Here is a 25,799-nt window from a genome sequence, read left to right on the forward strand (position 1 = left end):
CAGCAGACTCCCGCTAACTCAGGATCGGTTGCCATTTTCTGGGCTTACAGGCCTCCACATGACCCCCCCTGACCCTTTAACTCAGACTCCTTCCCTTGTCGTTTTCTATCGTCCTGCAGGGCTGGGGTGTCTGCGGGAGACGCCAGTGGCGATTTGAGAGGAGCGCTGGCTGGCTTTGTGTAGGCGTACTGTGCGCGGCGGGCCTGCAAGCGCGTCTGTAAGTGGTGGACAAGTCATTAACTCTTCACGCCGGCCCCGCCCGTGCTCGTAGATCACGGGCGACTCGAATGCGACGGCCGACCTCACAGAAAAAACACATTACGGGGTGGGGGGGGGGGGGGGGGCGTCCGTTAGAAGAAATGCATTGTCTCTGTTCGTCGTGGCTTCAGTAGCAGCTGTGTTTGTTTCGAGCTGTCTGTATTTGCACAAAAAAAAAAGAAAACCTGCTCGTGACTAAACTTCCAAGTGTCACCTTTCTAATGTCGTTGTGTGTGAAGTGCGTATGAGGGTTATTTAAGGAGACGGTGCCTTTAGGACCATTTAACGTTGGCATGTTTGTGGGACGACTGACTCGGCGCCGGCGTCAAAGAAGACGATATAAAGTGTTGAAACGCGAGGGGAGCGAAGATACTTCAAACAGCTGTGATAGCATCACATACAGCTGTGAGCCGAGAGCCCCATTCTCATATCTCTGTTTTTTATGGGGGGGGGGGGGATTTTGTTGATTCATCGTTGTTTCCCAGCGAAACTTTTAATGTACCAACTTCGGTGGCGTTCGGCCGTCACAGGAGCTGTTGAAATTGAGCCTCGGCCCGAGGTTTCAGCGCCTTAACAATCTGTCTCTCTCCAGCCAGCGCTGGAAACAGAGGAAGTCCGTTTACCAACTTCTGTGTTTTGTCCAAGGAGACCGAAAGGCGAACCAAAGCTTCAGCCGCAGCGCTTTAAGAGGCGCTTCTGTCGTGCGTCTAAGCGAAAACGCTCCGGCTCCTGTAATCTCGTTCCAGACGCTGGAAATGAAGAGTTTCAGTCTTTGTGTTCAATCATTCAAATGTGCAGAACGCTGGTCGCTGATCTGCAAGTAAGCGCGTTTCCCGCTGGACGCGGATGGAGCAGATCTATTGATTATGAATCTGCCCCCCCCCCCCTTAAACCACCTCCGTCTCATTCTCCGCCAATCGTTTCCCACCTGCCAGCAGTTCAGACGAATATCCAGAGAGTCCATTCCCGCAAATAGTCATTAGGAGGAATGGATTAATGAGGGGGGGATCTGTTGGGTGGGTGGGGGGGACAGACCTAAGGACTGGAGAGGATAAACTCCCACAGAACATCATCACAAAATAAACACAGCTGTTACTTTCTGCCATTTGCGATCATTTCCGACGCCCCACATTGTTGTACATACAGAACACCGTTTTTATACATTTGGTTTTATCCGTTTCTGTGTTGTCGTTGCACTTTTTTTGAACCCCAGTTTTTGCTTTCACTCGGCAAGGTATATATTTCACCACAAGAAGCCATCGAAGAGATTCAGAACGACTCTCTGACCCCGCTCGAGGTCGCCTCCAGCGCCCAGAGAAAAAGCCGCTCGCTCTCCTCTCGGCCTTACTGTACATACCTGAGTGTTCTGTATTCTATGAGCGTCCGCGGACACCTCGGACCGGCTTCAGGGCCGAAAAACATCGCAAGAGGCCCACACACACACACACACACACACTTTACACAAGGTAACTGACAACTGTAACATGTCGCACATCCCTACGTGACACAAGGACATGAGACTGAATGTTCTAAAGGACTCGCAGTGACACTCTGCCCGGTGTTAGTTAAAGGACACACACACACACACACATACAGGGGAGGCTGCAGCAGACGGCAGACTTTTGTTCGTCGCGGCCCAGAAACCACAGAAAGACAGACGGACGGCAGCTTGGTGCGAGTCCTCTGCTCGCGTCCGAGTGTACATAATTTAGTATTTGCTTGAAGCTAAACCGTTAGGCAAACTGTACCTGTACAATTGGAGCTTTTTTGCATGTGTCTTTTTATAACGGACAGATGAGTTCTATTAGCGTAACCATACAGCATTCTCAAAAACGTCTCGCAGCCGGCATGACCGAGGTTGCCCTCCAGAGGGGACGGGGGTGTACGATACCGACGGGGTTTCAAACGGAGGAGGAAATTTTAAAAAAAAAGCTGAAAAAGGGGGGATTGCACAGTTATCGAGTCGGAAGACGTTTTTTTTTTTGTAAATTGTCAACAGCACAAATATTTTGTATTGTTGTTTGTACTATTTTGTAAGAAAATTAGGAAAGAGAAAAAAAAAAAAAAAAAAAGGGAAAGAATGTGTTGTTTGAAGCGTGTGTTTATAGTGCCACTGCAACCTTGGTTTCCAAATACCGTACCGTTAAACGCGCCGCCTCGCAGAGCAACCGTGTAATATAGACGCTGAGCCCGGACTCCATGTGTTATAAATAAAGATGTCCCCCCCTTATAAGAACGCTGGCTCCTGTGTCTTCTGTGTCGCCCGCTGATTGTTCAATTCACTGAAAGAGAACTTCCCTTTATTTACATTTTACTTAAATAAAAACCATATTAGTTTCAGTGTGACGGCTCTGCGTCTGCATTTCAGTATCACCGTAAACCTGCATTTACACTTGAATCAACTGTATTCTCTAGTATATAGAACAACATTGTAAATAGGAGTAAAAAACGTAAAATGTTTGCTCTACTACACTGTGACATTTTTATCATGTTGTGACAACAATTTTTATTAAAATATTTTATTATAAAAAAAAAATGTCTGGACAAAATATTTGACTTTTTATTGATCTTCAGGAAATAATATACTTTAATATTTAATGGATTTTTCAATGGCATTGTTATGGCTTATGCAGTGTGCGACAGGATAAAGCAGCTGGAACTAATGGAATAATTTCCAATAATTCATGAAAAATAAACCAACAGAAATGTCTGGATGTCATAAGAAGTCCAACAGGCCAAAGAAACAAAATCCCACTGGGCTCTTAAACGAACCACAAAACACGTCCTGCAGGTACGCGGCTGGTTCCCCCCCTCAATGCAGACGGAGGGTCGAACCTCGTCCTCCTGGTGCAGGTTTTCTTTTACATATTAAAGGATGACGTTGTGTCAAGATACTTCACAATTACCCTTTCAACTGTTTTTTCCAAGTTCCATAATGAGACTTTTTAATGAGTTTTCTTCTCAACAAACTTTAACATTAACATGTATTTTCTGTACTCATGTGTCGCTCCGCAGAGCTTCATTTAATGTGATCGTGTCCAAAGCCTCAGACCTTCTGCTGGAGGACCTTGTTAAGATCAAAGGCATGGAGGGATTCCTGCGTTTTAAGGCACCATGTATGAAATGTTAACCAGCTTGTGTGCACCCACATGTGCAAACTAAATAAGTAGTTTAGTTCTTCTGTGTGTTAAAATGAGACGTAAGGAAATAGAGGGACTCGTTTGTTTCCAGCTTTCTGATGTGCTATTGGTTGATGTATTTTTTATGACATAGCATAAAATAGCTGTTTTTATTGGATGAAAAAATCTTTTTCATCGTTTTACACTGACTGTCTCAAATAACACCATTTTTGGCCAAATTTGTAGTATTATGGTTTTTTTATTGTATCCCATATTCTGATGTTTTTCTGGCATAACACATAATAACAAATAGTTTATGGCACTATTGTGACATTTCTATGACATACGTATGGCATTCTGTACTTTGTGTGCTACAGCCTCCTATAACACGCCTCTTTAAATTTAAATCAACCACAAAAACAATCAAATATTTGTACGGGTATATAAGTGGCAAAAACGTGAAATGTCAGTATGCAACGTTTAGTAATGTAACCAATGTAGTATTTACAACAATATCAAATTAAATGGATAACTGCAACAGATTGTTTAGCGTGAGATGGTTTTCTGATCCTCGGTCAGTGCGTTGCAGGTACCAAATGATCACATAACCCTCCAGCAGAACTTCATTATCGACATTCCTGCTGTGTTTGGAATCCTAATGTAGCCGCGGCCGCCGTACGAACCGAACAGGGAGCTCGGTTTGTAATCAGGCAGTCTGAGACGACCCTTCTTTGGGGCCCAGCGGGTCGATGAACCCCCCTCATCGACTGACCTGTCGGAGCGCGTCAAGGAGCAGGCGGGCGGAGCGAGTCACGCCGCTCGCACATCAAGCCACTAATCCGCCTCCTCAAACTACAAGAAAACGGCGGCCAAAACGACCTCTGCTGCGGCCTCCCAGCAGCCGTCCGTGGTTGACGGAATAAGTCGAGATGGATTAACTCGGTCAGCGGTTATATGAATATTGGTATTGCCCCATGCTGAAGTCTGATACTGTGCAGGATCATCTTTATATGTTGGTATTGATCCATTCTTCTGTGTCTGCTGTGGTAAGAAGAGAAGAGTATCAACTTAATCATCCAACAGAAATGGAAAAAGCTTATTTCCCTAAAACACCCTTGTTGTATTTTAGCTGCAGGGGTTTATACTTGGAAAAGGAGACAAACAAACACTTAAAAAAAAGCACAAACAGAACTTTTCAGATGACAATGTTGTCGTATGGAGTCGAGTGGGGGGATTGAGTGCTGTATTTTCTCCCTTTCTGCACTTTACCGCGGCATCCTGTGACGTTGTGTCACCCACATTACTAGTGACTGCTTCTGTAAAAGGTCATTCTATGTTCTCAGAATGAAAGGGTCAACATTAACAAAACTCTCAGTGGTAACACTCAGAAAAGCTCCAAACTCTCATTCTCCAGTTTAGCGAGAAGGCTGAATTTGTTTTTGAACTACGTTTCCGAAGCTAATTAATTCACATGTTCTTGTTTAGCAAGTAGGCGCTAAAAAATACTGGGAAAGACTGATTCCCTCCTGAGAAGCGACTGTTTATTGCTTCATGTTCTCTTGGTGTTTTTTGACTTGATAAATACATCCAGAGGCCCCATTCGCACTGCAACATTATCACATCGGATAATGAGTCTGGGGGACCAAGTATTTTTGAGGTTATTTGAGGGGAAGTAGTAACACCACAATGTAGGTATGTAAGTCCCGCACTCAAAATGTCCCCTAAACGGTAAGTGGACCCTAAGTGGAGACAGATTGAACCTAAAGTTCAACATTGAAATCTAGTCAAAGCACCTGCAGGCACATTGAATGTTTCTGGTCTCTGTATTCGTTCTTTCCCTCCGTACTGTCGCCAAGGTGACGCATTCTTCCTCTTTCTGTGCAACTATCAATGCCAGTTCAGCTGAAGCTGATTTTGATTGAGCTGATTTCCCTCGAATTAGTGTCAGATGAAGGATTGATGTGTAGCAATTGAGGCGGTATTGTTTCACTATAACGTACAGCTTTGATTCTTTAAGTATTTGAGGTAAATGCAGTGATTAACTTTGAATTACGGACATTATACTGTTGTAGAATTATTGTGCTGTATGTTGGGTGTTTTCAAAAGATATCCAGAGGTACACATGCGTGACATAAAACATGTCCCGTGTTCATGCTCACCGCTTCGGTGCGTCGGCATCTGCCAGTTTCTGATTCCAAATTCACACTTTCTCACAACCACGAGCCAGACAACACGTTGTTATAAAAGAAAAGAAAAAACACCTACAAGTCCAGTTTGATTCATATTTCTTGAACTATTTAGAACAGAAGAGGAATAGACTCAATATCAGAGTTGAGGGTTGATATCAAACATGTTCCAGATGTTTCCTATTTGCTTGGAATATATTGTACAATTCCCTTTTTATTTAAGATGAGAAACTAATACATTCTCTAATATTTGTTGGCGCATATAGCCAAGTGTGTGTGCCTCTGCGTGTGTGTGTGTGTGTGTGTGTGTGTGTGTGTGTATATATATAGATACTCGTTCTCTCGAAAAAGTAAAAAAATTAACTAATTAATCGTACATTTTGAAATATATTAATCGCGATTAATGGCGATTACAAGTTTGTTTGTTTGTTTTTCGACACAGCACCACTGTTTACTTGGGGCACACCGGAAGACCAGAAGTAAACAAGTTGTGTTTACTGCGTTTTATCGCATTTATCTCGGCCACATTAATTGCATAGAATAAGGCGTTAATGTTGGTGGCAGCCCTAATATATATAAAGACAAATATATCTATATACAGTATATGGCTATATGCCAACGGTATATCTTCCCTCTGTAGACATAGACCCGTCATCCATCCATCTTTACCATTCCCTCATATTCTCCATCAGTGACTTTCATTTCCTCTATGATGGCCGGAGGATGTGAGGGACGGAGGAGGATGTGGGAAGGTCCCATTAGATATCTATCTAATGGTTGCTTTAGCGAACCGCCTGTGGACCCAGACAGAGAGACACGTGGAGGGAAAAAGAGATGCCCCGTGTTCCGAGTGCTCTCCCGGTAATGCGTTTATGCTGCGAATGATCCAAAGTGCGCTGCTCTGTGCAGTAAGAGCAAACAAATGGCCGCACCGCATTGGCTTCATTGTCCCACGTCGATGTTGATTTATTCACAGCAGCGGCGGGCTGTTTTATGCAGATTGCCCGATTCCCCCGCGGTGAACTCCTCCTCTATTCCTCCCAGAGAGTAACTACGCCGTTGGGGGAAAGGGGGGCTCCGATGAGACACGAGAGAGGGTTCAAACAGTCAAGAGAACCACACTAAAACGTTTATCCCGGCCTTTTCCCCCGCGATCACGTCCACGACAGGTATCACATTCACGCACATCCAAGAGGAACCTCAGTTTGGACGGCAGCGTGTTATTATACCACGAGAGCCATTTCAAAAAAGGGGCATAGAAGGCGTCTAAAAGGCGATAATGTTTCCTCGCGGGTCGGCGGGACCACGCCCCGGAGAGAGAACAGCTGCAGCTGACCACGTTACGGCTGGCGAGGGACGGAGATAAAGGAGTGAAGCTCTGGGCCCATAGTACTGCCCGAAATCCCATTTAGATTCCATTCTTGCATCCAAATCGTATTACGCTGCGCGGCTATTCACAGAGAAGCTATCTATCACTCACGCGGGCCGCGCGCACGCAGCGTCAACACGAGGCCGACCATCTGCCGCCACTCGGAGACGCGCCCCCCCGACGGAGGCGCTGCATTATGGGGTCGCTTTGACGCACCTCTCGAACATCTAAATTATTGCATCGTTCTGCATTAGCAAGCTTGAACGGTAGCGTTTGTCTTTGTTGGTGCGCATCTTCCGATTACATATTTTCATCATAAATGTTCTCCAAAGAGTGGAGTCTGATTTATGGGATCTCAGCGCCACAATGAACGCTTTGCTTACATGACTAAAAGTCTAAACTATTTATGTGAAGCAACAGGAGAGGGATTTGCGAAAGTGGAATAGCTCAAGAAGCCCCTGCCAGAAAAAGAAAAAAAAAAAAAAGATCTTATTGTTTTGCTCGGTGGGAAATTTCTTACACTCAAATCCCCTCGGTGCTCTCTTGCCGGGTTCCAAATCTTCCACTTCCTTCATTTCCACGGGATAGCGTCTCAAGAGTTCGCATTCTCCCATGCGGGGGGCCTCCACTAATTGGGTCTCCATCTTGCTTTGGCTCGCTTTGTGTTACTGCTGAGCTCCTCGGGATCTCGTGACGGTTCGTATAATCACCGCAGCCTCCAGGACGGCGAGTATCTATTCCAGATTCTCCGCTGTGCACAAACGAGACAATCTGCAGCTAACCTCTCTGTTCCTCGCTGAAGATGCACAGATCACCCCCCCCCCCCCCTCCCACACACACACACACACACACATTGTGTTTATGATTGCAAAAGGTCAGCTGTTGATTGGTGCACTGCAGCACATAATCACGGACAGGATGAACTGAGATGCCTCTAACATGAGACAGAAATTGGCTGGTGGCTTACGAGGAGGAGGCTTAACACACTGAAAATGTAAAAGGTTCCCCTCATTTGTTGCAGAATTGCTTTAGCTCCCACGGAAACAATGGTGATAAGTGAACATATTAAAACACACACAAAGCAGCTATGATGCAGTTTTAAATTACAAATCAATTACTTTCCGGTGGCGCTGTGACTATAAATGTCACGTTTGCATCCCGTTACAACCATAAAAAGACACCAGCAGATTCTATGTAAGAATTATTTTTTTACATCTTGTTCAGTGAATTAGTGAATTACTGTAAAGGTTGTATATAGATTTAGAGAGAGAGAGAGAGAGAGAGAGACTCCACATCTGCTCTTTCTGTTCTTTTCTTTCTTCTTTTCTTCTCATGTAATCCTTTCATGGTGTGAACGTGTAGTTCTTCACCACAGAGCTGGCAGCTTTCCCTCATCGGTCTGTGTGTGTGTGTGTGTGTGTGTGTGTGTGTGTGTGTGTGTGTGTGTGTGTGTGTGTGTTTTAGCGGTTTGAAATGCATGTTCCCACGATATAAATCACAACATTAGAGACTTAGTGGTAAGGGTTAGAAATAGAAAGAATCCAAGAAAAGAATGTCAATAAAATGTCCCCAAACGTCACAAAAACGTTCACGTGTGTGTGTGTGTGTGTGTGTGTGTGTGTGTGTGTGTGTGTGTGTGTGTGTGTGTGTGTGTGTGTGTGTGTGTGTGAGTGAACGTCAAAGCTCAAAGCTTTGTGAATAAAAGCGCAGCGTCGACTCACTACCTGCTTTTCTTTACAGCTTTCCGAGGCGAAGGCTCCACTCCGGAGGAGGAGTGTCGTGGTAGTTTCCGCGTTACGCGTTGACACGTCGATGACTTACCGATGAATGATGATACTAATGAATGCAGCTCAAAGTCTTGTTATTCTCTCCCCTGCGAGATTACACGTGCTGCATAACGCTTTGAATATCAACTATTTTAAATCTACGCCCTCGACAGACGACTGGAAGGCTCTTTTGTTTCCGCTCGTTCATTATTCCTTCAGTGTGGGATTTCCACCTTCAGGGGACACTGGGGTTAAAAAATTCCTCATCAGGTCAGTTGCGCTCGCTACTTTAAGGCAATTAACCTGTACAGCTATACTTTTATAGCCACTTAGCGTCCCCCGAAGAATGCTTCAACTTTTTAAACGGCCATTATTGCCCCGGGTTTCTCACTCGGCTTGATTAGCGCGAGAAGCGATGTCACGGCTCGCGTTGCCGGCGGCCTCGCCGTGGCTGGAGGAGGTTGAACCAACAATGGAAACCCGGCGATAATAATTACACTCGCTAGTCTAGAAACAGAAAAGAAAAAGGGAAACTTCCAGAAAAGACCTTTCTCCCAAAACGGCAATCTTGACAAAATGATTTTAAAATAAACCTCTGCTAAGTCGTTGTTTATTGAGGCAACACGAGCGACGAGGTTCGGCCTATAGAGTCGCTTATGGACGTATCGCAATGCTGATGCACCTGCAGTACTTTTACTGCTGAATTACTTTTCTTTTTTCAACCCCTTAAATGGAAAGTCTTAATCAACCAGGGTTTAAATCTTCGGATTTACACTTTAAAAGAAAGTGCTCGGACAAACTCCGGGCAGCCGAGCGGACCGGACACCGGTCGACTGCACCTGTAATTCATGGACACTTAGCATGCCGTGTGCGCCCGGCGGTTTGTAGAATCCATAAAAAGAGATGTTGAGGTAATTACATCTGTCGTGATATATTGAAAGCGGGAACGGGAGAGCGAGATAATCAGAACGGCCGACAGCTGTGGCATGCAGATGCTTTCAGACCTCTTGTCCACGGCGATAAAACGAAAGCGGGTCATTTTAACAGGTAACAGCTGTTCACCGCTAATTTGTTCAATCATGCGCAGAGGAGGCCGGCGGCGGTTGTTTTCGCGGCCCCCCCCCCCCCGAGGGGCCTCCTCTCTCCTGTTCCTCCGCTTTCAAAAAGAGCCCCGTAGTGGGAATCCATCACCCGAAAAAAAACATGCATGTTGAAAAATACAGTACGAAGAAGCGGGAACGCTTCTCTGACGATGCAGGTGGGAGGGGCTTCGGTCAACGGAGGACGCGGTCAACGCCAGGGGCTGAAAACAGAAACGTCCGTGAGTGATCATTGGCCTCCTTGACGTGACAGCAGCGGTCCTGGTGGGCGACCGCCGCCACGGCAGCGCGGGAACGTTCGAGAAAACACCGGAGAAACAGGCCCCGCCTCCGGTGGAGAGAAATGCATCATGGGACCATGGCGATCACTCGCAATCGCAACGTTACCGTTAGCGTTGAAAGGTCGTGGAGCCGGGGATTGATTTATTGCCACGAGGTTCCCTCTGCAGCACGAGCTTGCCTCGGCCTTTTCGGGAAAAAAAAAAAAGAAAAATTGCATTTTTTCCAGCAATTAGGGGCCAGTAAAACCATTCCAACCAGTCGATCACCTGTGGGGGAAAAAACAGCTGTTTCCAACCAAGCATGTGCTGAAAATAAACCAGCGAAAAGCTGGAGACGGAGAATCAATGCAGTAAACGATGACTTATGGCAACATGTTGCAGATCATTTAGAGCTTTACAAGGTTTGCTAGATTTAATTATTGGGATTTCTGTTCATTTGAACTTTTTGTCTTTCTCTGTTTTCTTTCGGCAGGAAAACTTTTAAATAAACTTGTTTTCCAGAGTTTGCTTTAAACACGCACGGCTGGGGGAAAGGTAGTATTTAAGAGCTTAAATGTTTCTAATATTAATCCTAAAGCGAACCTTTCGTGTCTGACAGCTACAGAATGTCAAGACGGCCTTTTTTTTTTCGTTCCGATTTGTTCACTCGGAAATAAAACAGCCATTTCCGATCCAGTGAGATAAAATCTAATCTCGACATCCATCTTTTCATTTTCAATTTATCAACGTGCAAAACCAATTTTAGATTGGATGCTGCTGGGACGAAAACAGTGAAACTTTACAGTATAAGAACTTTGTCACCTGGTGAGCCATCGACTTCTAATTCTAAAGCATCGGATTGTATTTATCGTATTTACAGCCCTTTTAAACCTTTCTGTTCCACAGCTGGAGCTCCGTCCACATGCTCGTAGCGGCCTCAGCTCCCTCAGAGCAGAGCTCACAAACAGGGCGGCTGACGGATGTGAAGGCAGAACCTCTTCCGCCCCCTGAAATCCTCCGACGCTGAAATGTCAGAAAGGAAAAAAGCAAACGCTGAAGCCGAAATGTTTTTGTTTTTTTAACTCAAGCGGAGTCGTGAGGCCATTTTTATCTGAACCGTTGGGGACATTTGTCCACAAGCAGCAGTTTAAGAGCTGCTAACGAGGTCTCCTCTTATTTAAGATTAAGTTCTGTTAAAACAAAGCCGAGGGAATGCACGAAAACGCCATCGCTTCCAAACCGCGACGATGATGAGGAGGACGGCTTCGCTAAAAGACAAATCCAATCATCATCTTCAATCTCTGAGGATGGAAATGTTTTCTCCATCCTCAGCTTTGACGTTCATGGTCCCCAGAGGATGTTTTCACGGGGATCATGTGACAGAGGCTTTAAGTCAAACATCTCAACAAACGGATGGATGGTCGCACACGTTGACCACCTGGTGACTTTTAATGAGATGCCGTCATTTCATTTCATTGATCGTAAACGTGTTTCCTTCTCTTGCTTCTGCAGCTCCTTAAAAGAAACACATTTTTTGGCCGGTTGAAATACGGGCGGATATTTTCAAACCGTAAACAGGTCTAATCCATCTGATTTGGCTGGTTATCAGTTCATAGCGGCAGGCTGAACAAACAACAATGTTTTAATGTGCAGTCTTTCCTAAATTGAATAATGAATGAATATTCAAAGGCCTTGCAAGCCTCTGCGAGGGATATCGGGACTCAGTGAAGTCTCTCTTGCAACATGTGTGAAATGTATTCACTCATCTTCATAGCTGTCACTCAGGGACATTATCCGGTGAGCAGCCAGCAGCATCTCATTATGCAAAATCAAACAAGGCAGTGGAATTGAGTTCGGTGTCCCAGAGTAACGTAAGTAAATATAGCCTGACGGCTCATATCGGAGGAGACTTAGAAGACTTCCTGTGCTTGGATATCGAAGACAGCGAAGACAACGGTTTGGACCGCAGGCTTCGGGATACCTTGCCTGCAAAGGGGGGGGAGCGGGACAGACAACTTCCTAAGCCTCAAATCCCACAAATCTGGAGGAATACGAGACGCCGGTTCGATCCCCGGCGGAGGACGTCCATCTGCGCGTGCAGGGGGTTCGCATCAGATCCTCTGAAAACACATCTTAAACCGAAGACAATGCAAAGCACAGAGGAGCTGATCTCCTCAGACACGCTGGTGCTTTGCCGGCTCTACCGCGTGCTGATGAAAGACGCCAGGTGACAGGTGACGCGCGTTGGGGTCCAAGCTGGGGCGACAGCGCCCTCCTGTGGAGACTCTCCGCCCGCCGTGCCGACGATCACAGACGCTTCTTGAAATACAGTTTATTATTCAGGTATGAAATGATTGTGGTGGAGCAACACATCAGATGACTTTTATACAGTGGAACACAATGGAAATACTCCAAATTACCTTGAAAATCTTCATATTTCAGTAGAAATACTATTCTACTCGAGTCAAAAAGGAGGTACAACACAGCGTGTGTGTTTATGTATGTTTTTTGTTTTTAAGTCAGCACTTTGCAGGCTGCTGTGTAGCCTCACTAGAAGCAACCAGACCGTTAAGGAGGGCGAGCTGTGAGGTGGAGACGGTTGCCCCGGTGACCGGCGGTCTTTCAGGAGCAATAACGTCCTCTTTGGAGCCCAGCTGGCACTTCCTAATGGGACTTTACGATTGCTTTTACCCTTTAAGGGACGGCACTAGTAGGAGTAAATAATGTTTTAAAAAATACGCCGCTAGGTGCTTTTCCCAGCGGGAGAAGCCTGTCCGCATGATATTTGAGGAAGGAAGCGGCCTTTGGGTCCACGTGCGAAGCACTATCTCTGCAGCGAGGTCAAAGGGTCACCAAGGAGCTCAAACTGGGCAGTGCATCACTTTAAAATATTCCATATTCATAAAATGAAAGACCAGGTGAATCATTTATGCAGAACAGCTTCTTTCACTCGATCCCCAGACCCAGAAATATGACCTTTTATTCCCTGGTTGAACAGGTTGAAGCCATTTTTTTGAACATAAGACTAAAGGACACGGTGATTTAGGCCCGACCAGCACGGAGGTCTACGTTTCAGTGAGGACGGGATCGAAATACATCACAAGCATCCCGTCAATTCTAATCTCTGGATAAAGTCATATTGCACAAAAAAGAGGGGGGAAGAAAATAGGGAATATTTCCAAAAATCTGAATAAATGAGTAGTGTGATTGAGATGAATGCATGAACATCCCCTGAATGAATTAGAATGAAATAAAAACAAAGCAGGTTCAAAATTGTTTTTTTGACGCCCGCTTTCTTAAAAGTGTTCAGCTGAAAAAGGATGAATCCGTTGTTCTACATGCGTCTGTATAAACACTTTCTCATTCTATTCTATTTTTATTCTCAGTTTGAAGAAAAAGTGACACACGTCTGAGCTTCACAACATGAACAAACCTTCCACAATAACAAACACAGTCGAGATGTAAATATTCTTTATCTTTTGTCTTTTTAATAGAGATCTTTCTCTTTCAGTCCATTATAAAATAGCAATTCAAAACTTTTTTAAAATTCAGATATTTACATATAAACAAGTGGCTGTGCAAAATGTACAAGATACTGGCAACAAATATGCTCTATTTGTCTTATTTGTTTTTTTACAGGTTGGAAAACAAGACAAATCTCCCAATTTAAAGTCGCCAACTGATAACCTTACAAAAAGAAAACTAAATATATACAGTAACAAAATATGATAGTAAACACTCTCTCATAAAATAAGCAACGGTTTTAAGACCAATATTAGTATGTGCACTAAGAATATAAAAAGTTAGAGTGGGTAAGTTCATTAGAAAAGTGATCATCCTCCATTGTTCATAAATAGAAAAACGTGGACATAAAACTCATAACACATAAAATGTGTTACAGGCTTAAAAAGACTAAATCAATAACATTATCGGGATTCATTTCACAAAACTCAAGTAATTAAATTCACATCACAGCCTGGATGCTTTACATTGTTAACAGCCGACTTTCAACCTTTTTCATCCATTCAGCCGTGCAGAGAACAGAGCGAGCAAGTTCACGTCAACGTTCACCTATTAAAAAGGTTCGCTGCTCTCTAGGTGGATTTCATCAAACAGAAAATTTACTATTTGAATCTTTCGCCATTCTTCTGACGTTTTGGATCATCTGCAGGCGATGTGAAGTGCGGTGGAATCAGTTGTCCGCCGCCGCGCAGGGAACTTTTCTTCTAATCAAATTTAAATGTTATCGCCAGGAAAGAGATGAATGAAAACCGCGTCTTTGTAGTGAATGCGCTAGAATCCCAATTAAAAAGGTCGACCACGGCGTCACAGTGAAAACTACGAGTGGCGAGCGGTCGAGAACCCATCGGGAAAACACAGAAGCGCCGCTTTCCGTTTCCCCGCGAAACACCGAAGGCCTCCTTCAAAGTCCCGCGAAGGTTTCGAGAGGACCTGACGCGACTGCAGCCGGTCGGCGCGTCCCGGTCCGTGCGGCTCAAGAAGGCGGGAGGGCTCTGAGCTGACTCCGCCTCCTTCACGCCGCTATTTGAGGAAGCCTCGGTAGAGCAGGTGGGAGCGACTGGTCCCCCGCTCGTTCTCCAGGCAGAAGAGCAGGTCCCTGAGGTTCACTCTGGTGATGCGCTGCCGCGTGAACTGCCTGGAGCTCGAACCGCCGGAGCCTCCCGGCTGACAGGGGCCCGGCCCCGAGCCCTGGGGGCGCAATGCGGAGCCACAGGTTGGACACGACTCAAAACAAACACAAGCCTTTTGCCGATGCCAAACGGTGCCGCGTTGCTCACCTCGGCGCTGGCGCCCCGGACGGGAGAGTCCATTTTCCGCTTTTTTCTCGGGCCGATGGCCGCCAGCGCCGTCAGGTTGGCCTCCCTCTGTCGGATCTGAGCCAGCTCCTGCTGCTGCATCTGGAATACGAGCAACAACACGCGGCTCAGTCCAACGCACGCAAGCGCGTCCACAGCGCGCCCCCCGGAGGCCGTCATTTCACGCGACGCCGCCCGGCGTGTACTTGCCTCTTTGGCCTTCTGCTTCAGTCGGAGCTGCTCGGGGTCTTCTTGCCGCGACCGGGACTGCCGTGAGATGAGAAGGACATTTTAATATTTAACCGTGGATTATGTTCAAGTCATTCAATGTGCTGATTTATTCATCCATCGGCAGAGGAATACATGCTAGTGACGCTGAGGCGAGGTCGCCGTCACTCATCCCCCTGCGGCCGATGACGTCATGTGACGTTGTGCGAGTATCCTCACCTTGGCAGCCTTCAGGAGGATCTCTCTCTCCTTCTCCTCCTTCCTTTGCTTCTCCATCTGATCCAGCTGTTCGAAGAACCTCAGCTGGGTCCGCACGTCGCTGGCCTGCTCGCACCGCTCGTCCTCCTGAACGGGGGGGCAAGGCGCCGTGTGAGGCTACGGGTCGCACCGGCTATGAGGTCAGTGAGAGAAGAGCAATGATCACCTTGAAGGTCCCGTTCCTGTGCTGCGCCACGAGAGACACCCTCTCCAGCAGGTGGCGTAGCCGCTGCTGCGTGGCGTGGGCAATGAAGTTGGCGGCGTCGGGGCCCAGCTCGCTGACGCCGAACTTCCTACCTGTCACGTCGGAAGGGGCGGGGACAGGGATTTAGAACCTCGCATGCGGGGACACGTTCATTTGTCTCTTTAAATCCGGGGTTCAAGGGTCTCACCGATCTCCAGAGCTCTCCGGGCGAGTAGAGCGGTGGACAGGAAGGCCTCGTCTTTACAGGATCGAGTCACCGCGCCGACCAGCTCAGAGTTGGTTGCTAAGATACGGTCGCTCTCCTCCGACAAGTTGACCCCGGCCATGGAGGCCACGTCATTGATATCGTCATCATCCCTGGATAAAACACAGTGACACAATTTACACATTTTTGTGTGGAAAACATTCAAACTAAATAAAGTTATCACACGTCAAAGAAACTACTAATTTTAAAAGTCCCTCCGCTGGGAGTACCAATAACGATTAGCTTCAGATTCCTCGGGCACCACGTGGTTGCCCATCAGACAGGAGGCTTCTTTTCTTTCGTGCTGTTCCACCGAACAGAAGAAAAACAACAGACCAAAACGCGTTGGGCTCTAAATCAGCTTCTTATGTGAAGAGATTCACGGCATTAATTGGACGATTACCTGAACCCGTACGGTCCAACTCAATCCGATACAGTAGCCCTGTAATGAATCCCGCCTACATCTGCATTTATTACTTTTGACAGCTGTCTGCCAGACAAACTCACATTAAGGATTTGCTCTTTGTAAATGTGGATAAATGTTCGCTTTCTGTCGACAGAAAAGCGCTAACTACCATGAAATATTACCCACAAACGCTACGATTATGAGGTGATTAATCACCGCATTAATTAGATGAAATGTGTGTGCGTAGTGATCAATTTATCATCAGCTAGAAGATGAACGGAAGCCAGCACACGTCAACAAGAGGACGTCTTACAAAGAGAAACTGTTCTCAGAGAGATTTATTCATGACCGTGTCATTCTTAACACGTGTGTGTGTGTGTGTGTGTGGCAACATATGGAGAGCTAAATGTTTAGTAATGTTAGTTTCCAATGTAATTGACTACATTTTGCCTCTTTGTTTGATTACTGCAGGACTTTCCCCCTCATGAACAATGCACAATGACCATGGGGACTTTGTCATATCCCTGCATCACATTCAAAACCGGCGTTTTTTTACACACACACACCATCTTTTGTTAAATCTAACCCATGGTTCGAAACCCCCCAACGGTTTATTAATACGGAGAGAAATACAAATAACCTTTGTTGCAAACAATGAAAGGCTGAAACGTGTGCCGTTGTATGAATAAAAAAAGTTATTTGGCAAACGGCTGCTGTGTTTCCAAGGTAACGCAGAGTAATAGAAAAGATGTTACGGATTCTGAACTGCCTTTGAGAATGTAAGATATTGAAACTAGGGACCTCTGACCCTGCCTGAATGCAGTTTCTCTGAACGCGTCACAGACCTGAAGGTTCCTCCTCCTGCTTCCTTCAGCTTGTTCCTCTGCGCAGCAATGAGGGAGGCCTGACTGACCACTTGCAGCCCTTTTGCCCCCTGAGCCAACGTCTGCTTCATTGCTGGTGTTACGGACGCACACAAACAGAAATCATTAATTACTAGCCTTGAAAAAAATTATACATTTTGATTACATGAAAAAATGCACAATGAGAGAAATTATGTTATTTTTCAAATCAAAGTGGCTCAGTTTAGTATCCTGCAATTAGAAAAACCTCCACAAGGTGGCAGCACTTCCATACCGTAAATGGAAAGTGGGCAACAGATTAAAAAACACAGACCGACTCAGAAGGAACCAATTGCCTGTTAAGTTCACTTTATAGAGAAGACAAAGAGAAATAAAAGAAGCACAGGTGCCCCTCAAACACACACACACACACACACACACACACACCTGTCGGCTGCTGCTTGACCACCTGCGGGTGGCTCACAACGATGCGGCTGTGAGGTTGACCTCTGAGGGTCCCCATGGGAGACTGAGCCAGCGCCACCTGCGGCCTCACCAGCGTCCCGTGTTGCTGTGCACAGTCAGAGGCAGAAGAATGAGAAGCGGAACCACAGCAGAGACGGGAGAAAAAGCCCCAGTCGGGCTTAAATTACCAGCGCGGGTTTGCTGGGAGGTGTCTGCGTGAGGCTGATGACGGTGGTTTTGGTGGCGGCGGGGCTGCTGGAGGCCGTGGAGACGGGAGGTCGCAGCACCACGGCGGTGAGGGCCGTGGAGGTCGCTGCAGCGGGCTGAGGCAGCAGGCTCTGCTGGATGAAGGACTCAGAGTCCGGGGTCATCTGACGCAGCGCTGGGAGGCTCCTCTGCAGGCGGACGGAGTCAAGTTGATTAGTCCCACCATAGTAACCATAGTAACCATAGAGTAAGCTGCAGATGGTCTAAAAAGCAGTTCAAACACTGGTCACGTTGCAGCTGAGCTTCACAGACGACTTGAAGCTTCCCGTGAGTGTGAGCCGTTTTCTGTCTACCGGTTACCGGTGTTGTTCTACCAGAATATGTGTGTCTGCCGGTGGTGGTCTCACCTTCAGGAAAGGCACAAGGTACGGCTGCGGTGAGGAGTTGAGCTCACGGTACAACCTACTGGTGAAATCCTCTGGCTCTATCTTCGCTTCCTGTTGCCCAATAAACACAGAGGACAGAACAGAAAGTTAAGAAAACCACCCGGAATGACAGAAAAGGAAGACGTTTTAAAGGCGGGGTGGGAGGAATGTACCAGCAGATTCTTGACCAGCTCCTTGACGTTGGCGATGGTCTCTGAGGATTGCTTTCCACTGGACGCCAGCTTGATCAACGTGGACAGAAAGTTCCGGCATTTCTTCACATTCTCCAGCGTCTCCTGCAAGCACATGCACACAAACGGCGCTCTTCCTTAAATGTACAAGTCCGGCATACAGCAGCAACATATGAATAAAGGAAATACCCGTAAAACGAATGAGCGTCTGCACGTTTTAGTTTTGAAAGTTCACAAAAGACAAAAGCATCCGAGGTTAGTACTTCTCTCTTACAGCTGTGACAGCTGTTGGAGTGACAGGCGTCCCGGTGGCCCTCTGCGTGGCTGCAGGACCGGCCTGCACCGGGGTGGGCGTTCCCAGCGGCTGCCCGGGGGCGGGGGCCGCGCCTCCCAGCACGATGGTGTTCTGTGTGAGTGAATAGGCGGAATGAGACTTCCAACGTAGTAAAGAGCGGGGCGGGCTTATTTTGTACCATTCATATTTTCTTTGGGATCTCTTAGTTTTCTCTTCTGACAAACTGATCAGTGACGGATGATGTAATGCAGACGTAGCAGGTGAAAATCTGCGTGTCCTGCAGAGGAAATGTTGATCTATTTACCCGCTGCAGCAGCAGGTGGGAAACAAGTCTCAGACCCACTGAAGCGTATTTTAAGTGGATCGCTCTAAGAGTAAAACCTGTGTGTGTGTGTGTGTGTGTGTGTGTGTGTGTGTGTGTGTGTGTGTGTGTGTTGGGGTTACCTGCAGTACAGGGGGCCTCTGCAATGTGGTGGTGGGCGTCACAGTGGCCTGGACAGCGGACCCCTGTTTGATGATGGCGGTGGGGGCAACGGGACGAGCCAGCGGCGACGCCCCCGGAGCCTTCAGAGCAGCAGTGGATTTCAGAGGAGCACACGTGACAGTGAAGGAATAATTAAGGCTGCTAATTGTTTTATCCAATGAGCACGCTTAATATTACTGCAATTTACTCCGAGGGTTTATTTAATTGTCATATGAAACGAGCAGCCAAGATGTAATTCAATCCAGTGATAAAAATGGATCAGATCCACTTTGTAGAAGAAATAAGAAGTGAGTTTTCATTTCCTATCAGACCGCAACAAAGTAGATATCATAAAATATATAACAGTAGGCCTAACTTCACTTATGACTCTTATCATTTTTCATTACGTGCCGTAAAGTGTTCAGCAGAATTACTCTGTTTCAGTAAGTAACAAGGAAACAATATTGAAGGTGCCGTCACATCGGTCTGTCAAACAAGGTTATTATTCGCGTGGACCCTGAGCCAGTAAATCAGCGTGTTTGCCGTGTCACCCGGTCCTGGTACCTGAAGGGACGCGATCTGGACCGGTGGAGTGCTGGTGGGGGCTGCCGCTCGGGGTGTCATGGCGCTCTGCGACTGCGACTGTGCCTGCATCTGAGCCAAGGTCTGCTGGTGAATCACCAGCAGCTGCCCGCTCTCACTGCGTACCAGGACCATGCCTGCAACAGGCAGAGGACATCAAAAGATCAGGGCTCTTCTGTCCTGGTCAGTCTCGCCAATATCCTGTTTGTGTGTGCGAGTCAGGTTTGTGTGTGTTGATGACTGCCAAGACAACAAAGTACAACTTCTTCTCTTTTCTTGACAGCCGATGCTTTATTGTGGGCTTGTATATTACTACGCACTGCAGACTCGTGTTAACAGTTCACACTTCAGTTCAAAGAAAACCGTAACCCTTCACAGCTGAGGGTAAAAATCTAAACCTACCAGTGCAAAACCTTGTTTATGTCACAGGTCTAACAATTCGCCTTTGAAAGCTGCTGTTGGTATGAGAATAACAACAACAAGACACATAATAAAGACTAGTTTGACATACAGGCTAAACACGCTGACTGCCCTTGGCGTTCCAGAATTAGAGTTCCCTAGTGTGTCAAACCATTTATTCACTTAACAACAGCTGAGAAAGGTCAACAAACAACAACAACAAAGTGGCCTATGAGAGAAAGCCATGCAGCTAGATGGCGTAAAGGTTCCCACACTGAGAGAGAGAGATGATCTGACATCCACTTACCTGGAGGCAGCTGGATGTTCTGGATGTTCGGCGTGGCCTGTTGCGGCTGCGTGAGTCGAGGAGCCAACACCTGCGGAGCGATGGCTCGTGTTCCGCCGGGGGGAGCCAGCGACGGCCTCGGGTTCTGCAGCACGGACGGGCTCCTCGCGGCGATCTGCATCGCGCCCTTCGCCGGGTCCAACTTGTTGACGCCGACCGCCGGTGACGTCAGCGCCGCGTCGTCGCCGCCGCCGCCGCAGCCGCGCGAGGCGTTGGCGGGAGTTTGCATAGGCGGCCTCGCCAGAGTGACGGTGGGCGCGCACCCGGCGGCGTTCGGCGCGCTCGCCGGGGAAGTTTTGATGATAGCAGTCGGTGTTGCGGCGGACGCCGTTGTGCTTGCTTTGCTCACAGATACCGGTCCGTTGTTGATGAGGGGGGCGGCGGGCTGGGGGGAGGAGGGGTGGTGGTGGTGGTTGTTGTTGTTGTTGCCGGTGATGTGACAGGTCACCACAACGGCACTTCCATTCATAGTCCCCGGCTTAGACGGACTCTGAGCGGCTGTCACGCTCGACGTGGTCCCGGCCGCTCCGTCCACGCTCGAACCGCCGGACCCCGTGCTGCTTATGACACCTCCCCGCCCTCCGGTCCCTACGGCGGCGGAAACGCACGACAACAACGGGTGAGGAGGGTTGTCGAACCAACTCGACGTTTCCCATTAGTTTCGGGTGACCAACACAAGTGAATAAACGTTAGCTAAAAAAATCTAAAACGAACCTGTTGATCAACGTGACCGCAATTAGCGCGTGTTAGCGAACCAGACTGAGCAGCTACATCTTACCTGCTTTGGCAAGCTCTTGTTGTGAAAGTCCCATTTTGCTGCCCTGAACATTAGAGTTGCGACCTACAGCGGGGTTTCCGGCGTGATTTGACGTCACCTGGACGTCGGTCGCTGCGTTTACTCGCCTCTCTCCCGTTAGCTCGGACTCCAGAGATCCGACAAGATCATTAACTACTTTTTCGTCCACCTCTGTGTTGAAGAAAACATCATCCAGCAAATCGGAGCCCGCCGCCATCTTTGCCCAGCTGCGATCGCCCCTGAGACGCATGCGCCGATTGGGTGCGCTCTCCGATGACGCGGCCTCGGCGGGCGCTTTGATTGGTCCTCCGAGTAACATATAAGCCGGAACAAAAATAACAGCGAGTGGAAGCGCGAAGTGCACGCTACTTCGGACAATTCGGCCGGACGGGGACACTCACAGAGCAACCTGTAACGTCGCTGCACATTTATACACAGTACCGAAACATTTTTGTCTACGCATGTTAGTTATTTATCGAGACCCACCATCCTCCGGCGAGGGGGCCGAGCAGCGGCCTCCGGGGAGCCGCTGCGCCCGGCTGAGGCGACTCCACTACGGATACTCGCACCCGCTCACTCCACACCTCATAACCAGCGGGGGGGGACAGAGACGTCTTCAGGAGCTCCGGGCCGGGCAGGACCCGCGTTGCTTGGAGAAGATGCACAGTGGTCCGCTGTTGTGAGTGGGTGTATGGACAGTATTTGGCCAGGAGGGGGCGCTGTTTCGCCTTATATTGCATGGAGTCACGTGTCACTGATTACGCCACTACGTATAAGGGGGATTCCCGCGAGAGTAGACTCGCGGGAACGGCCATTTCCGCAATTGTGACAGCAGCTGACTTCATGACGTCACCACGTCAGCTGTCTTGCTAATACCTTTTAATACAGCTCTTGATTGTTAAGTATTTTACTATTATCAAGCTTTTGTTTCCTTATCATTCAAAACTATACACGTTGTGTGTGTGTGTGTGTGTGTGTGTATAATAAAATGGAGCACCATAGTAAATGTATATCAATCATAAAATAATTTGGCAAAATATCTCAATGGATCAGATCAGAGTTGTTACACAGTCGCTTTTGTATTACATCAGGAATCAGGAACATCACACTGCATTAGCGTTATAAAGGTTCCATAACGTAAGAGGAGGTTGGAAACAGTAACAATTACAGTTAATATTTTATTGGATAGGGTTACATTTCACACACACACACACACACACACCTACCTACTATAAATTAAATTGGTGATGTACCTGAACCACTTCTGTGTGTCTACATTAATAGTGATTAACCACATAGTATTTAATATCTATGATTCAGTGATCAATGAGGCTACATTCTGTAAGATAGGTGACCTCATTAGTACTTAAACAATAAACAGAGATCATGGAGGCTACAGATAGGTGACATAGTGATTAACATAATTAATATCCATGATAAAAAGACTAACAAATTGTAGCACTTGTAGAGCCATTGTACTTATAATGGCTCTTATCTATAGCCAGTTGTAAATCAGCTTGACTAATGACATGTCATGTAATATGATCTAGGCATCAATGGTGCTGCAGTTAATTAATTAATTAAATAAATAGAAACATTTACAAGCATATGCAAGCAACTGACTAGATATTAAATATGTTATAGAGAAATATACTAATTCAAATGTGGAAAATTTGTATTTATTATTATTACAATTCACAGATTCTTTGAAGCTGACGTCATGCTGCCGGTTTAGAGTCTCGATGACGGTCCTCATGTCCTTTGATTAAAACATGTTAATGCACAATGATGGACAATAACAAGCTGCACTCTCTGGATACAGACAAGATGTTGAAGTTAAATTTAAACATGAAGTTATGAATCTAAACTCTCTCCTCAAACAGACGTAACGTTACCGGTGAACAACATCAGTCTCTGACACCACATTAAAAGGTATGAACACCTTTTATAACCGCTACGGAGACGTGTAAACCAGCGGAGCATTTCACAGAAGACTTGCAGAAAACAGGCTGCTCTCTGCGGGTTGAGATGAGCTGACCGCCCGGTGCTGGAGGAGTCTGACGGTCCCGTTAACTGGACCTTAAATCTCCGACATCCACGGAGCAAATGGTCACGAATGCTGAATGTTGACAAACCAAGTGCAGAAATGTTGCTTAAACAACTAACTTCTCGTCTGAAAAAGTCCTAAAATTACATTCCGTGACTTAAATATAGTAGTATTTATAAACTTCGATCTGCAGTAGTGTTTATTTTCCTCTGTCGTTGCTGAGGTGAAATGCATTCTGGGATATTTGGCTCTCACAAGAACAGACGAGCCTGCTGCGACGCATGCCCGGTAAAATGGGCGGGGCGAGTCCCATCCGGGTATTATCACCGTTCTCGGCCAGATGCGGACTTTAGAATTGTCGCAGTACTCGGGCTGCGACTGATGACGTTTCACGAGTCCACGAGAACAAAAGTCCACACAAGAACGCGTGTTGAGAAAGGGTCCCCCTCTCTCTGTGCCTGACGCTCACGCAGAGCCAGGCACGTGCACAGACACGTCGGGATGCTGGTGCTCAAACCAAAACAAAAGTGCACCGATTGCCCAACTTATTAAAAATGAATAAATAAGTAAAACACAAAGCATGATATTTACAACTTATATATTTATTTTTCGTTAAAACTAACTCAATGTATCTAATTGAATGAATAACAGGCAAAAACTGACAAGACAAGGCCATATTGTACTTAAGCAATAAGGTACTCGAGGCGAGGCAGTACTTTTATTGTTACTTACTGTTTCCTGTTGAAGCATGAGCAGCATTAATATACCACAATATTACTCAAACACCTGGATCACCATTTCCTTTAAGAAGGAAGTGATATCGTATTTACATTGCTGTGATCTATTCCTGTTTAATTAGATAAAAACATCAGCAGGTCAAATACTTCACATGCAACTTTTTCTCAAAGACAAAATGTGGAAAGTTAAAGAATGCAGCTTTAAGACACTTAACTGCAGTGACTACTTTAACTATTTCACAGAGACATTTTAATTTCTTTAGATGAATCTTACTAATGTGATGCAGGAGGAGCATGTGAACATAATTGCTGTAAATTTACGGTGCATTTCTAACGGTATCTTACAGTATGTCATAATAACTGTAATATACAGTTACATTTCCATCCCTTGCTTGTAAATTAACGGCCAATGTCATGAATAAACAGTTAAAACTGTCAATTTACAATAATAGCAGACTACCGTAATTCAACTGCATGTTACATATATTTTATGAAGTGGTGGAAATACACATACAAGTGCAGTAAATCACAATCCATCTACATCTTTTGTAGGTTAATGTATGGAAGCCCATGTCAGCCACTGAAAAACAGGTCCTGTAAGTCATCTTAATGAGATAGTATCTCATGAGATACGATGATGACTTTGACTTACAGAACGTCACTATACAAGCAGCTGTCACTTTTATCCAAAACGCCCACAGGTTTGACATCATTTTATGTGGAGTAATCTGGGGTTAGGTGTCTTGCTCAGTGACACTTCAATTTGGCACAGAGAGCAGCCAGGATTCGAACCGCCAACCTTGCGCTGCATAGCGCACCCTCCCTATCCCAAGCGCCGCCTTCCCTGTTGTTTCAGTGGTTGGAATGTAAAGATTATAAATATTTGTATTATTCAAAGTGTTCATTACCTAAAAGTCATTTGAGTGTTAATCGTGACCGACTGCTCCTGAACGCAGACGCGTAATCTCAGTTCATCCAGAACACCTGTGCAGTTCAACATCGGAGGAGTTTCTCATTGCCTCGTCTCTCCAAGTAACGTTGGTAAGTGTTATTTGCCTAGCATGATTAACATTCTCTTTCATTCTCTTTCCTTACATCTTGTTGTCTTCATCAACTTTGTAATTTTAATATTTTACCAATGACAGTGTTTCTAAATCTTTTATTTTGGTTTGTTTTACAGAGGCTCTGGATTAAGGACGCCAGCCGTTTGCTGCGGTCAATTGACCATAGCGTGTTCCATAGCGTATTGTTGCAGTTTACCTTGTTCCTAATGATTTTATGATTCATTTTTCTATTATTGTATACATGCAGCATATTTTATGTGGGTTAGAGAAGGTGTGCTGGGAAGCACAAGGTTGGTGGTTCGAGTCCAGGCTGCCACATGTTCCATGTCGAAGTGTCCCTGAGCAAGACACCTAACCCCTAATTGCTCCCCGGGCAAAAATGTGAAAAAAAGCTATTGGTTTAAAGTAATGTCGCTGAAGTCGCTTTGGATAAAAGCGTCTGCTAAATGACCTGTAATGTAATGTAATGTAATGTCTTAAAGGCATCTAATAAACTCCAACCACTATGACCGAATTTCTTTAATTTGCGGGGAATTGAATGCAAAAGTATACGGTTATAAGTAAACGGTAACATTCTGGTATTCATAACACAAAAACAGTAATCGTATCGTAACAAACTGTAATCCAATATACGACAACATACCGTAAATTACTATAGGGCACTGTAAATAAAACAGTAAGTTACTAGCGTCGACTGCCAGTAAATTGCAGTTAATTCACAGTC

At 46.2% G+C, this 25,799-nt stretch overlaps 2 protein-coding genes across 4 annotated transcripts in view; one reads left to right on the forward strand and one right to left on the reverse strand.

Moving 5' to 3' along the window:
- The window catches only part of LOC120828854 (cadherin-4-like), a 154,930-nt gene extending 154,488 nt beyond the window's left edge, over window positions 1-442 (forward strand). For both annotated transcript variants that reach the window (XM_078086313.1, XM_078086320.1), the window contains one exon: window positions 120-442. In XM_078086313.1, the coding sequence (XP_077942439.1) occupies window positions 120-183 (64 nt within the window). In that variant the 3' untranslated portion in view covers window positions 184-442. The remainder of the gene's footprint in view (window positions 1-119) is intronic.
- Window positions 443-13,526: 13,084 nt separating this feature from the next.
- LOC120828855 (transcription initiation factor TFIID subunit 4) lies at window positions 13,527-22,230 on the reverse strand. Of its 2 annotated transcripts, XM_040192509.2 has the most exons (16): window positions 21,210-22,230; window positions 20,393-21,019; window positions 19,669-19,823; window positions 19,086-19,205; window positions 18,621-18,752; window positions 18,329-18,451; window positions 18,138-18,227; window positions 17,712-17,918; window positions 17,506-17,629; window positions 17,062-17,173; window positions 15,754-15,923; window positions 15,528-15,658; window positions 15,323-15,448; window positions 15,086-15,142; window positions 14,858-14,977; window positions 13,527-14,768 (listed from the first exon to the last, which is right to left on the reverse strand). In XM_040192509.2, the coding sequence occupies exons 1-16, from the start codon at window positions 21,544-21,546 to the stop codon at window positions 14,601-14,603; spliced, it is 2,799 nt and encodes a 932-aa protein (XP_040048443.2). In that variant the 5' UTR covers window positions 21,547-22,230; the 3' UTR covers window positions 13,527-14,600. The 2 variants fall into 2 exon arrangements, with proteins under 2 accessions (XP_040048443.2, XP_077942464.1); XM_078086338.1 differs by having other exon boundaries at window positions 13,527-14,977.
- Window positions 22,231-25,799: the final 3,569 nt, after the last annotated feature.

The sequence above is a fragment of the Gasterosteus aculeatus genome, chromosome 2 (assembly GCF_964276395.1).
Source record: "Gasterosteus aculeatus chromosome 2, fGasAcu3.hap1.1, whole genome shotgun sequence".
NCBI classification, from domain to species: Eukaryota; Metazoa; Chordata; class Actinopteri; order Perciformes; family Gasterosteidae; genus Gasterosteus; species Gasterosteus aculeatus.